The following is a 13,995-nucleotide window of genomic DNA, read 5'->3' on the forward strand; positions in this document are numbered from 1 at the left end:
CTTAATATTTTCATAAATTTAAATATCAATCATAGATTTAAAATTTGAAGAAAACTAGTTCAACCCTAAGCCCTTCATTTTGTAGATAAGGAAACTAGGATCCAGATTGTCTGACTAATTTGCCCAAGGTCACTCACACACAGGTATTAAGTGATAGAGCTAGAATTTAAACACAGATCCTCCAAATATAAATGTAACCCTCTCCAGATAAATTTATATCAGCTTGAGTAGGACCTCATGCTAGATATTTTTTTTCTTTAAGTTAAATAATCTTACTACTAAAAGCTTCCCTTTTTTCACTTAATAAGTTAGGGAGCCCTAAATTGATATTATGCCTTCTAAAAGAAAATTAGCATTCCTAAGGTTGTTCAGTATGTCTGACTCTTTGTGATCCTATTTGATACTATAGCTGTTTGCCATTTCCTTTTCTACCTCATTTTGTAGATGAGAAAACTGAGGCCAATTGAATTAAGTGACTTGCCCAGGATCATTTAGTAAAGGCCTACGGCCAGATTTGAACTCCAGAAGTTGAAATCTTCCTGACTCCAGACCAAGTGCCACCTAGCTGCCTAAGGTTTGCTTATTAATATTATTTTTAATATGTAATATTAATATTACAAAGAATATTGCTTGGAGAAAACATTCTTTGGTTATTTCTCCTTCACTGATTAAATAGAAAACTTCACAGGAGTAGGTTTTATCACTTTACACCACTTTATACCAAATGTTGACCAAGATAAGAGTCTATTAGAGAAGTTTTCTTTTATTCAAGAATAGGTTATTAGAGGTGGCCAGTGGTAGAGAAGTAGGATGAAGTGGAGAAGCCTAAATGACATCTTACCAGATACATAATCAGCTAAAGGAGTAAACCTCATTTATCTACCTACTTCATCATCTACCTTATCATGATCTGACCAACCCAGTTTGGGTCCCCACTCCTTTTCCTTTATTGGAAGACACACATCTAAAGGATAAGTCATGTTCCATTTTCTCAAAAAGAGAAAGAATAGCTTCTCAAAAAACAGAGAAAGAACAAGCTTTTCTGAAGCTAAACTCAGTAGTGTAGGAATTAAGGTACATAGAGAGGTCTCATGGTCCACATTTCTACTTATGTTTCAATTTCTAAAATCATACTACCTTTGTGGTACTTGGTACATACCATTTCAGATACTTGCTCTAGCTTTGATGCCAAGGAAAATGGCTAGATCAAAGCAGGTCACCAGCATCATGGCATTCCTGACACATTTTTATCAGCTGGCTACCACTGAAAGTCCTTTGACAAATGACTTGGTTTTTTAGGACAATTAGTCTTGTGGCAATGATTATAAAAGAAATTAGAAAAGATGGTGTTCAATGAATTAGAAACTCTTTCTTAAATGCCCAGTATAGGGTTGATTTGTGCTCATTGAATGTTGTTGACTGTGTGAAATAGCCAATTTTATGAAAAATAAGTGGGCATGTCCTCCTAATGTGGTATAGGTCAATAAATAATTTTTTCCCCATAGTGCTAAGATAACAACATATGGATAAATTTTATGTGAGGAAAGGAAACTGATGTCTATTATGAGGATCAGAATGAACCTCAGAATGAACCAAAGAGGTTTTATGTCTTACCCAACACATCATTATGAGTAACCCTTATTAGAGATTACATTATGCCCTGCAGAAAACCTTGAAAAAAAAATCCCTTTGAAAGATAGGTCTGCAGGCCCATTGTGCACAAGGACATGGCCATTCTCTGTTCTTCATAACTGTATTTAAATACAATTAAGTCAACAGGAGAATCTAAAGGCAAAGGCTAAAATGTTTAGGTTTCATTGGGGAGGGAAGTGGTGAGTTGATTAATGGATAGTTCACTTTCAATTATCCATGTGTAGATTATTCACATGTAAACATTAATTCCCAAACACTCTTTGTCTACTCCTAGATATTCCTTCCAACTGTTAATGTGTTCAGAAAATGCAAAATAATTTGAATATTAGCTTAGGCAGCATAGGATTAGGTGACCAGTCTAATTGCTACTCTCTATCTGCCATTGTAGAAATATATCCCAGGGTCAATATAACATGCTTCTGTACCCACTGATATTTTATATTATCTCAACCATAGCCACCTTCCATTAGGTTTTTAACCAAAGATCTATTGCAATTGCTTTGTTGATGAAGAGCAATATAAGGTCACAGTATTTAGAGCCTGAGATCATCTAGTCTGACCATATCATTTTATAGAAGAGGAAACTGATGATGTAAAATTGGAAATGACATGTCTAAGGCCACACAACCAGCAACAGCAAAACCAAGAGTTAAATCCCAGTACCTAGACTTCAAATCTCATGTTCTTTCAATTCAGGTCTCCAGACCTCAAATCTTATGCTCTTTCTACTTTCATACACCCCAGCTATGTCTCAGATTGGAAGATGACAATTTGATCCTAGGATTTTTGAGATGTACTTGAACTGATCCTCCTTTCCTTTCAATAATATATGGTATTGGGTAGGAAATAGGAGACTCAGCAACTTTTGTGAGTCCCTCAGGCCATGGTAAACATTTGCCAACCTGAAGAGAGGATCAGAAATGCATTCTTTGCTAACCTCTCACCAGCCTCAGAACAAAAGGTCAACAGAGGACTTACTTGCTCACCTTTGCTTTGTAGACATGTGATGTTAAATGCTTTTCCTTCTTTGATTCACCTCTACTAGAACAATAATTCTGTATTTTTCAGATATTCTTTTTTTTAATTTCTTAAGAAATGTCTGAGTTTATTTTTGTTTTCATAACAATAACAACAACAAAAAGAAAGTTGCTTATTTTCTGAGTCAAATCAGAAAAACATATGAAATGTTGATGGATTTTTGTTTTGTCTTTTTTAAAGTGTTAATCACTTTGAATTTATTTTCTAAAGAATTCTGAGGTTATATGAGACTTGGGAGTGATCTTTAATTTTTCAAATGCCCTGGAACACAGGATCTTTGAAAACAAACAGCCATGTACAATGCTTCCAATTTTATTTCTCCTCTTCTACATATCCCTTCCTCTTTCTTCTATCTTTTAACTCCAAGAAAACCCCACAAAGCTAAGTTCAAATTTATAAATCAGAAATAAATTGGTCATTATTATTAGGAATTCAGACAAAGAAACCACCCCACACCCTTACACATTTAGCTCACGCCAATTACTGTGCAAAAGGTCAGTATTCCTTCCCCACCTCTAATGACCTCAAATGGAAATTGGAGGGAATATTGTCAATATTGTTCTGTTTACTATAAACAAAAGGACAAGAATCCCTCAATCTTAGGATAGCTGTTTCTTCATGTTGCCCCAGAAGAGTAAAAAATAACTAACTTTGTGCAAAGAACTTATATCTCATTATGTATGAATAAATAAATGGATGGTTGGATGGATGGATGAATAGATCACTTATTAAGGTCTATGTGCCTAAGTCCAGTACATACAAATATGAAAAATAAGAAGTCTCTGAACCCAAAGAATTTACATTCTGCAAAGGGTAAACAATTAGTATAGGCTAATGGTGACCAGGAAAGAGTTTTTTGTTCTGGAAGACCACAGAGATGATGAATTGATGTATATGATAGGTCTTTTCTAGAAGCAATGGCACTATTGATTTGTCATGGCAAATCACAATGGCACTGTGAACATGACAAAAGTAGGTGAGGAGAATGGTAAAAAGGTATAAACAAAATGACAGGCAGATATTGAGATGGTCTAGAGGCAATTGGATAGCAAGATGAGATGTGAAAGTGAAATGCTCTCTAGTATCTGGGGACAGACAGTATATATAGTATACTAAAATTGAGTTTATCCTTGAGGGATGAGGGAAGGAGAAATGTACAGAAGTACAAGATGCACCATTATGTTATTATGTTATATTGTGGCTGGATAATGACATTCCATGAAAAATAGACTAATAAAAATGAGCATATATGAGCATACTTGGTGGAAGGGACACATCCCCAATTAAACTCCTAATAATGATGATGTGACATTTGTAAAAGTTTGCAAAATGCTTTCTATGGATTAATTTATTTGATTTTAACCACAATCTCAGGAAGAAAATGCTACTGTCATCCCCATTTTATGGAAAAGGGAACTTTGTCTAAGAAAGCTTAAATGCCTTTCTGCCTGTTATTATTTGTGTTATACAGACTTTGAACTCAGATCTCCCTGACTCCAGACCCAATACTTTATGTACCACATTACCTAACTGCCTCTTATGTGACCTAGCAAACATGTTCATTTTGTTTTTAAAGAAACCAAGACTTAAAGAATTGAAGGGGCTTGCCCAAAGTCACATGGGTAGCTAGAACTAGAATCCACAGTCTCTTGACCAACCCCATCTGATGTACTAAACTAAATTGAATCCTGCCTAACTGAAGAAAAAAAAAAGAAATGTACAAGAGTATAATATGCATCATTATAAAAAAGAAATTAAGGATAAAAAATGCAAAGCTTATGTGAAGAAGATCATAAGTCACTATGAAACAAACCCATATCAATATTCCCCTCAGAAGACAGAAGAAAGAGAGATAGATCACACCCTGCACTGGGTGGTATTCATGTCTGGTCAACTAATAGAAAACAGAGATAATAAATTGTCTCTTCCTAAAGCATGCTCACATTTAGAAGCTAATGGCACATTCCCGGCAGAGCAATATGGCTGTCAAAACCTTTTAAAATTTTCTTCCCATCCTTCTACAATTGAGAGGAAGATGAGATGATTATTCTTCTGGAAAAGAATTATAAAAACAGAAGGGGCAGCATAGCATCATTTCTGGAAAGCTGGACTTAGAGGCAAGAATACCTGTCTGCCACAAATCACCTGTGCTTTTTCACTTAATCTCTCTGAGGCCTAGGTGACCTTCTAAGACTATTACAGAGGAGCTTCTTTATCTGTACCAACAAAGGGAGTTTCCATGCTGGGAGTTTCCTAGATAAGGAAATTATAGGTCTCAATTCCTCTCCAACTCCCCAGCTTCTCAAAATACGGAAGCTTAATCTTGATGACTTAAGAGGGACTTTAAAGGAGATTTGAGAAATGAACACTAATCTCCAAGAGACCCCAAAGGGAGGATATACAAGCTGTGCTATTTCCCTATTGTAAAAAAGAGAACCCTGGATTTAGAAAGAGCCTTAAAGGATCATTTTGCTCAACCTGCTCTCTTTAGGAAGTCTGGTGAACAAATCTCTAAGGACACAGAGCTCTCTGTCCTCTTCTTTTAAGAAAAAAAAAAAAATTTGTTTCGTTTTAAAATAATTTCTTGTTCAATCTTGTCCAACTCTCTATGATATCATTGAGGTTTTCTTGACAACGATACTGGAGTGATTTGCGATTTCTTTTTCCAGAGATGAGGAAATTGGGGCAAACAGAGGTAAATGACATGTTTAGGATTACAGAGGCCAGATTTGAACTCTGGAAGATGAGTTCTCCTGTCCCACACTCAGTGCTCTATACTCTGTACAGTCTAGCTGTCCTAGAAACAATATTAAAACTATTTGTAGATACTGACTTTTTTTTCTTAAGTCACATGTTATAATAGCAGCATTGAGTTGTTGAAAGAATACTGGACATAGAATTAGAAGGCCTACACCTTGTGTAAACCTAGGTAAGTCTTCTCACCTCTATTCCTGTTCCTCAGTTCCCTTATCTTAAAATGGAGAGCCTGGCATTTTGATAAGTGCTGGGAATATAAATATAAGGAAAAAAAAAAAAAGCAGGTCCTGCCTTCAGAAAACTTACATTCTAGTGGGGAAGAAGAGCTGATGAGAATATCTGGAGTCAGGACACAGTGCTGTGTGTTGAAGTCTAAAGAAGCACAGTCACGAAGTGAAAGTTGTCAGACTTGGGTTCCCTCCTACAATGGAGGCCCCAGGAGGAGCTCTCCCATGGGAGACTTATGAAATGTTCAGGGGGAGAAGGTTGTGGGGATAGATGGCATATTTGAGGATGAGAAGGCATCAAACATTGAGGAAGATTCTGGGGAGATATTGAAGCAGAAGCTGATACTGAAATCACCTCCAGCTATAAATATTAAGAAAGCTATGAAATCACCTCATGGTAGATGCATCATACTATAGAGGAAAGACTGTAAACTCCTTGCAGGCAAGACTGTATTTCATTTTGTCTTTGTATTCCTAACCCTAACCAATTTCCTTACTCACAGTAAGGATTGATAAATGCTTTTTGGAGCATGGGATTTAAAAGTCATGAAACCTGAGTTCAAATTCTAGTTCTAATATTAGTAACAAGCAAGTCATTTAATCACTCAGATTTCTCATCAATCAAATGAAGACAATTATACTTGTTCAGAACTTACTTCACAGAAGTGTGTGTGTGTGTGTGTGTGTGTGTGTGTATACTGAGGAGGTTCTTATTAACTTTAAAGGGATACATAAATGTTCTTTTTTTTTTTAATTGTAGTTAAATGAGGGATAAGAGTGGAAAAGGGAAAGGATATGTTAAAAGTGAATTTGTAGGAGCTCTGAGAGCCAGGCCCAGACAAGATAATGACAGACTAGCTCTGGAATTTGTTTCAAATCTTCCTAACCTAAACAAAAACCCAATGGTTTCACATGCCAACAAGAGAGGTTTTGTTTTTTTTTTCCTTTACTTCATTCTCCCCAGTCAGAAAGGTGGCACAGTAGACAGAATGTTGGACCTGGAATCCAAACACTGAGCTTGGATCTTCATCTCAAACATTTAGTAGCTGTGTGACTCTAGGCAAGTCACTCTTTGCCTCAGTTCCTCATCTATATAATGAGGCAATAATAATAACTACCTTTGTTTCAAGGATAAAATGAGATAACATTTATAAGTTGGTTTGCAAATTTAAAAGTATTATAGAAATACTAGTTGTTGTTATTCCTGTCATCTATTCTTTCCCATTCCTTCTCAGACTTCCAATAATATTTAGTAAAGTGAGCATAAGCTCTTAGCTCTTGAACTGGAAAGGACCTCAGGGAGTCTCTAACCAATTCCTTCATTTTACAGATGAACAAACTGAAGCCCAGGATTGTTAGCCAGATTTGTCCAAGATCATACCAACTGTAAACATCACAGGCCTTCTTATTCCAGAGATAAAGCCTTTTTTTTTACTAAGAACTAATATTTATATAGTACAATGGAAATATCTTGTCCTTTTACCTTCTGCACCGATATAGATCCACCGGCTTTTTCTAAGTCCTTTGATCTTTTTTTTATCTTTCCAGCTCACAAAGTGGGCCGATCCCTCCTTTCTGATCTACACATTCTGAGTACAAGCACATTCTGTGCAAAAACACAATGTGCTCAATTCTTTGGGATAAGGTATGGGATTTCATCCCTCCCTCATCCCCCAGGAGTAAGGTTAGTTCAGTGTGCCTTTATTAAGAATTATTAGGAGCTCACATCGAACTAGCCTGGTCAGTAAGAAGTTATTTTAGTGTTCATTCATCTTCCTCAGGCATGGCTTTTTATCATGATTTTATCATGATTTGCAGCAACCAAAGTAACAATTTAAGAAGATCCATGACCATTCATTTTTTTCCATGACATGTCATGATATAAATAAGGGATTTTCAAAATGAGAGCAGAAATCAATACTGTGTGAAGGAAGGAATCAAGTGAGATAAAGGAGAGCCAGTTCCCAGCCATAGATACACTACTAAGTAGTTTACAACTACTCAAACTAAACTTCATTTTTACCAGAATCCCCTTTTACGCCCACAACTATCCCTGCCTGGCAGAAGAGAGAGAGCACAGATGAGGTCTGAGTCGCACTCCTTTCTCAGGAGCTGAGGCTTTGCGAGGGCTGGTTCTACTGTTTGACAGATGGGAATTCTTTTCACACTGGTGTCAGTGATAGATTTGGATTAAACCCCAGGGACGGTTTACCTTATCATACCCAGAGCTGTCAAAACCAAGAGACCAGAAGGACTCTTGGAAGAGGAAGATCAGCTGGTGTTAGGTATGTACTCATTTATCTAACTTGACTGACTTATCCAGCAATTCCTCCCTTCTTGGAAAAGGATATGGGAAGCCCCTGTCTAAAATAACTTTTGTTCAAATGACCATTTGATTCTCACTTGCTTTGTATTATCCTTGAATTTCTAAAAGACCAAACCTACTGCAGGTGCAAAGGATTCTCAATATATGTTAGTCTTGGCCAATAATTTGGATGTCAAAGTGTGATGCTAATGATTGATACAAAGTAGCCATTCTGGCCACATAGCTTTATATCAGGGATATTCATTCATTCTCTCTCTCTCTCTCTCTCTCTCTCTCTCTCTCTCTCTCTCTCTCTCTCTCTCTCTCTCTCTCTCTCTCTCACACACACACACACACACACACACACACACACACACACAAACTGATAATTGATACAGAATGCTCCCTTGATCTTAGGTAGCCAGAAAACATAGAAGGAGAACCAGCTCCTTGGGAATGTGGATGAGACAACATAACCCATCACCATACTAGAAAACAACCCAGAGTTCATATCCCACTACAGGGACCCAATAGCATCATTTTCAGGTATAAAAATACTATATTATTAATGAATCACTATTAGTTTTTTTAGTTGCAGATATTATGAAGTAATCTTAGAATATGAGGAACAATATATTATATACTGAACTAAGACTTTGGAAACATGTTATATCAAGGGCAGAGATAAAACACGTTTTACTTTTAGAGACCACAAAGTGAAAGCTGTGATCTCTGACATAAGCCACTCTCAGTTATGGTTGTGACCACTGGAAGTCAAATGAAATCTTCTGGGAAACACCAAGAAACAAATGAAACATAAATAAATGAAAGCTACAGCAAATGCTGAAACTTCATTTTAGTCTGGAAACATAAACCTAGATTCAGAATGACTTAAGGGGATGGAGGCCCAGAGTTTGTACGACCGACACTATGCACCTTGTTAATGCCAGAACAAAGAGTAGAAAGGCAAAGGTTTACAAATTTCCTTTCATCATCATCAGCTAGGATATAGCCAATAATTTAATAATTGAATAATTCTTAAAAGTAATCTTGGAGTAAACTGAGAAACATAATACAATAGGAAAACTCACTGCTCTGGGGCCAGAGGAACTAGGTTAAAATTCTGCCTTTGGTATTTATGATCTCTGTGATTTAGGCAAATCCTTCAACCTATAATCTGAAAAACTAGGAAATGGGACTAAAATGGCATCTGAGATCCTCCTAGCCCCTAGCCTTAAATCTATAAACCTACCATCTGAGCAAAACATAATAATAAGGACAAATTTAAGGTATGTGTATAAAAGGGTAGGAGGAAGTGATACAAAGTATTCCAAAGTCAACAGAAATTGTTTTGGGATTATCTATTGTCTTGTATTCTCTCTTCTTTCCCCCATTACTTACTATAGAAAACTGGATCTGGTATGAGCATGAGATCTCCAAGAGTTAGCCACATACCCAAAAAAGATCCTTCTGGTCAGCCAATGTAGTCACATTAAGGCTTGGGCCCTCAGTAAATTGTATGGCCTGACACTGGAAAACCCTGAGCATCTGTACCTTCTGCCCAATGGTTAGTGTAGCCCATGGACCAGGAATGTATATTTGTAGGAACAACCTACCCAAGATGGCTACCACCTCATCATCCTGAATCACTTCCAAAGAACCTGAAACCACAAAGCATAGACTGTCAACACTCTCGCCAGCATGGTAGATGAGGTCACCAGGGGCGCAATGAACCGTCTGGAATTCCATGGCCAGTGCCCGTAGGCAGCCATCACTGGCAAGCCGGAATGCTGGATGCTCCTTGAATACCTTGCGATTTAGGTGCACACAGATATCAGCCCGCATATCCTTGGGACATATCTGGAGAACCTAGGAAAAGACAGAAGACATAACTGTCAAGTTCATTCCTGCTGCTACCACAAGACTATGGTTTCCTTTTTATAGAGGCAACATTATGTAATGAAAAAAAAAAAAAAAAAACTGGGCTAGGAATTAGCAGAACGATATGCAACATTTACATTAATTAAGTGTGTAACCTAGATTCATCTTCTTGAATTCAAATCCAGCCTCAGAAATGTAGTACATGTGTGGCCTTAGTCAAGTCACCTAACCCTTTTTGCCTCACTTTCCTCATCTATAAAATGAACTGGAGAAGGAAATGGCATACTACTCTAGTATTTAAGCCAAGAAAACCCTAAATTGGATTACAAAATGTTGGACCTGCCTGAAAAGTGACTACACAGAAATAGAATAGAAAATTAACCTGTCAAGGCTAAGACTGAACATTTACTAAAGATCCAGGTCTAGTTATACTCAGTTCAGTTTCACTTAACAAGCATTTATTAAATATCTACTATGTGCTAAGCACTGTGGGGAACCTTAGGGGTACTAAGACAAAAAAAAATATCCCATGACTTCAAGTAATTGACAGCTTTTACTTGGGGAGTCAGGAAAGGCTAATTGGAGGAAGGGACACTTCAGATAAGACTAGAAAGAAACTAGAAATCTCAAGAAGTGAAGGCACATAGGAAAAGTATTCTATGCCTGAGAGATAGTCTATGTATGTAAAGGTACAGACTGGGGTAATGGGATGTCCTGCAAAGAGATCAGCAAATGGACCTGGAATGGAGAGGATAGAGCAAAGAGTGCTAAACCAGGAAAGTCTGGAAGCATACTAAAAAAGGTTTTCATTGTAAAAGAAAAGTTCTTATTTGATTCAAGGGCCACAAAAAAACCACTAATGATATTAAACATTGAGCTGCAGGGTCAAATCTGAGCTTTAAGAATGTCAATTTGGTAGTAGTCTGAAGGATGGATTGAAGAGGGAGAGAGGCTGGATGTATCCTCCCTCCCTCCCTTACTCCTCCTCATCCTCCTTCTCCTTCTCTCTTTCTCTATCTCTATTTTCTAAACACACACACACACACACACACACACACACACACACACACACACACACACAAATTGTGAGGCTACTGAAATAATCTAGCAAGATTTGATGAAGAACTGAATTAAGGTGGTTTTAGTTTGAGTAGGTAGAAAATAATGGATGTAAGTAGAAATGTTCTGGGGCTCCACTTGTACTGACTAGTGTGACCCTATTTGATAAATTTTCAATACAGGGGTTTATACCTCCAATGGGCAAGTGCTACAATTCAGAATTTAGTTAATTACTTTGCTGACTGTCTAGACTTAAGAAAGTGATAGAGAAAATGCTAATCATGCAAATTAAACTTAATAGTTTGTTGTACATATCATATACATTTTTCTTTTTGGAGAGCCAGTTGTTAAACATTAACCAACATAGTCCAGGAAATAAGAAATCTTATATACAAGTAAAATCAATAACACTTGACAAGTGATTACATATGGAGGAAAGGAGATGAAGAGTCACGAAAAGCAACCTACAAAACACATAAATTTGAATAGGAGCTTCCTTTCTCCAAGTATATTGCATGCAAAAAAACTCAGCATGTCAGGTCAGAACTGTACCTACTGATTTGGAACCAAGATTTATCATCTAGGTGAGTTCACCTTTAAATATTTGGTTTTCCCAGGAACAAACAGCACTGTTCTACCTAGCTGCCAGCAGAGCGAGGCCTTGGTGATGAAATAATGTTTTATTCATGGGCAGCACTCCCAAAGGCCTATGTATATGGGCGTGGGTGAGGGAGAGGCAACGTAGCTTGGGCAGCAGAATTTATGGATTGCCATGGCTATTAGTCAATCTCATCTTTGTTAATTCTTGTTCCAACAAGTGCATGTTTCCCTCTCCTCACTCCCTTTTTCCCTCTCTGTCCCTCTCTCTCTCTTTTTCTGTCTTTCCATCTCTTTTTCACTTTCTCTCACTTTCTCTGTTTCATTTTCTCTCATACACTTTCTCTTCTCTTTTTGCTTCACTTCCCTCTCTTATGGTTTCTCTTTAGTTTTCTCACTTTCTCTCTCCTTCTTTACCTTCTCTTTCTCTCTTAGGCTCTCTTTCTGTCTTACTTTCTCTTTTCTTCTCTCACTTTCTATTTCTTATCATTTCTCCTCTGTCACTAACACACACACACACACACACACACACACACACACATCCCTCTGTCACTAAGATAGAAACTTCAACTGAGCTTCCTGGGCTAACCTTACATTAGATACCCCAGACATCAGTAGGGATATGTTATTATGGAAGGCTAGAACCATCTCCTCTAGAATAACAGAGGCCTATTAAGAAACCTGAAATCTTGTCCAAACACTTCATTTTACAGAATGGGAAGAAGAACAAAAAGATGAAATGAACTTTTATCTATGATCAGATAGCTCTCTGGCAGCCAAATATGGGCAGCTAGTCATCTGACTTCATTCAGTCTACTACCATCTCTAAGCATTCTTCCTAACTATCAAATGTAAAATAGTCATATGAAAGAAAAAAAGGCTGAAAAAAGGAATTAGGATGAGGGCATAATATATTTTCTCTTCAGAGTTGCTTTGCAGTGCACTGTTTTCCAGGTAGGTTTATCCCCACAAGAAGGCTGGCCAGACAAATCAATAATGTCATGTCACTAGATTGGAATTCAAAGACAGAAGATATAGATCTTTTTTCTTCTGCATAGAAGAGATCATGCAAATGAGGGCTTTAATACAAATCTCATGACCATATTGGGGAGTCTTTCCTTATAGTTTGTCAAAGGTTCAAAGAGGTTAAGAGGAAGGTCCAATGTGGCGGAACTGGGTGCAAGAGAGTACATCCTGAATATCGTTATCTTACACAAAAGGATAGAACCTTGAACAAAGTGCTCATGCCATCTATCATACATAGGCATTACTCAGGCCAGTCAAAGCCCTTGCAGGGGAACATCTTTACTATGGTCAGAAAATTACAATATTTTCCTGTCCTCTGATAAGCTGAAATATATGATTCTTTCCTCCAATAATCTCTGGCTACTTTCTCCATCTTATCCTTAAGAATCATTCCTGAAGAAACTATGATGGAAGAGCATAAAGAAGCTAAGGTAAATGGTCAAGGTTCTAAGCTCCCTATGGAAAAGAATAGATTACAGTTTGCTTTAGTTTCCCCATCTGTAAAATAAGAAGAAATCGTTCCTGACCCTTCCCCTTTTCTTTCTGTAGTGGATAAGGATGTTGAGAATAAATAAGATAAGTGTTGAGAATAAATGAGATGATGTATCACAAATTATACTCTCCTAAGATGAGGATATACCCTTATTCAATTCATATCACCTCTTCAACTTTTGACCATGATATTAAAGAAAGAATAGTTACACAAATAATCCAAATTAATTCATATTTGTCTTCAATTTTCCATATGGTTACAGAAGGTTTGTCTTTATAACAATGTTCAACTCAAGCTAATATTAAAACAAATTTGAATTTTCTGAACACACACTGACTATAGCAAAAATTGCAAGGAAAAGATGGCCAGGATTAAATATTTGCTTTAATTCTCAAAGTGGTTAATCCAAATTTGTATAATAGAGAGTTGACAATACCTTTCTCATAGGAGCATTTTTCCACTCTTCTTTTCACCCTATTATGCAATTTGACAGAGTTTTTCTTCAAACAATTTAATTATATGAAACTGACACAATCAAACTCTCAGAGAAGAATGGGGATTTAATCAATATCCCCCTTTCACAGATGATAAAATTCAGAGTAATTGCTCAGCAATCCCAAATTATACTTCTAAGTTTATCTCTTATTCATTTCTATACCTATTCTATTCTTCTAGTGGAATGTAAACTTCTTGAGGGCAGGATATATTTTGCTTTTATTTTTGTATCTCTAGAGACATACACAGTAAGTAATTAATCCATCAACATGCATTTAATAAGTGCCTCTTATATACCCATTGTTATGTTAGGCATTGGGACACAAAAATAAGAATAAAACATTTCTGCCCTCAGGGAGTTTATATTCTATTGGAGAAGACAATATGTATACACATAAGAATATGTGAGATAAATGTGAATTAATTTGAGGGACTAGGGATTAGAAAAGTCCTCTTATGGGAGC

At 36.8% G+C, this 13,995-nt stretch overlaps 1 protein-coding gene across 9 annotated transcripts in view; it reads right to left on the reverse strand.

Annotated features, from left to right (window-relative positions):
- The window catches only part of KCNH1 (potassium voltage-gated channel subfamily H member 1), a 610,670-nt gene that overhangs the window by 188,684 nt on the left and 407,991 nt on the right, over positions 1-13,995 (reverse strand). For all 9 annotated transcript variants that reach the window (XM_074309074.1, XM_074309077.1, XM_074309078.1 and 6 more), the window contains one exon: positions 9,597-9,849. In XM_074309074.1, the coding sequence (XP_074165175.1) occupies positions 9,597-9,849 (253 nt within the window). The remainder of the gene's footprint in view (positions 1-9,596; positions 9,850-13,995) is intronic.

Source organism: Sminthopsis crassicaudata, chromosome 4 (genome assembly GCF_048593235.1).
Source record: "Sminthopsis crassicaudata isolate SCR6 chromosome 4, ASM4859323v1, whole genome shotgun sequence".
NCBI classification, from domain to species: Eukaryota; Metazoa; Chordata; class Mammalia; order Dasyuromorphia; family Dasyuridae; genus Sminthopsis; species Sminthopsis crassicaudata.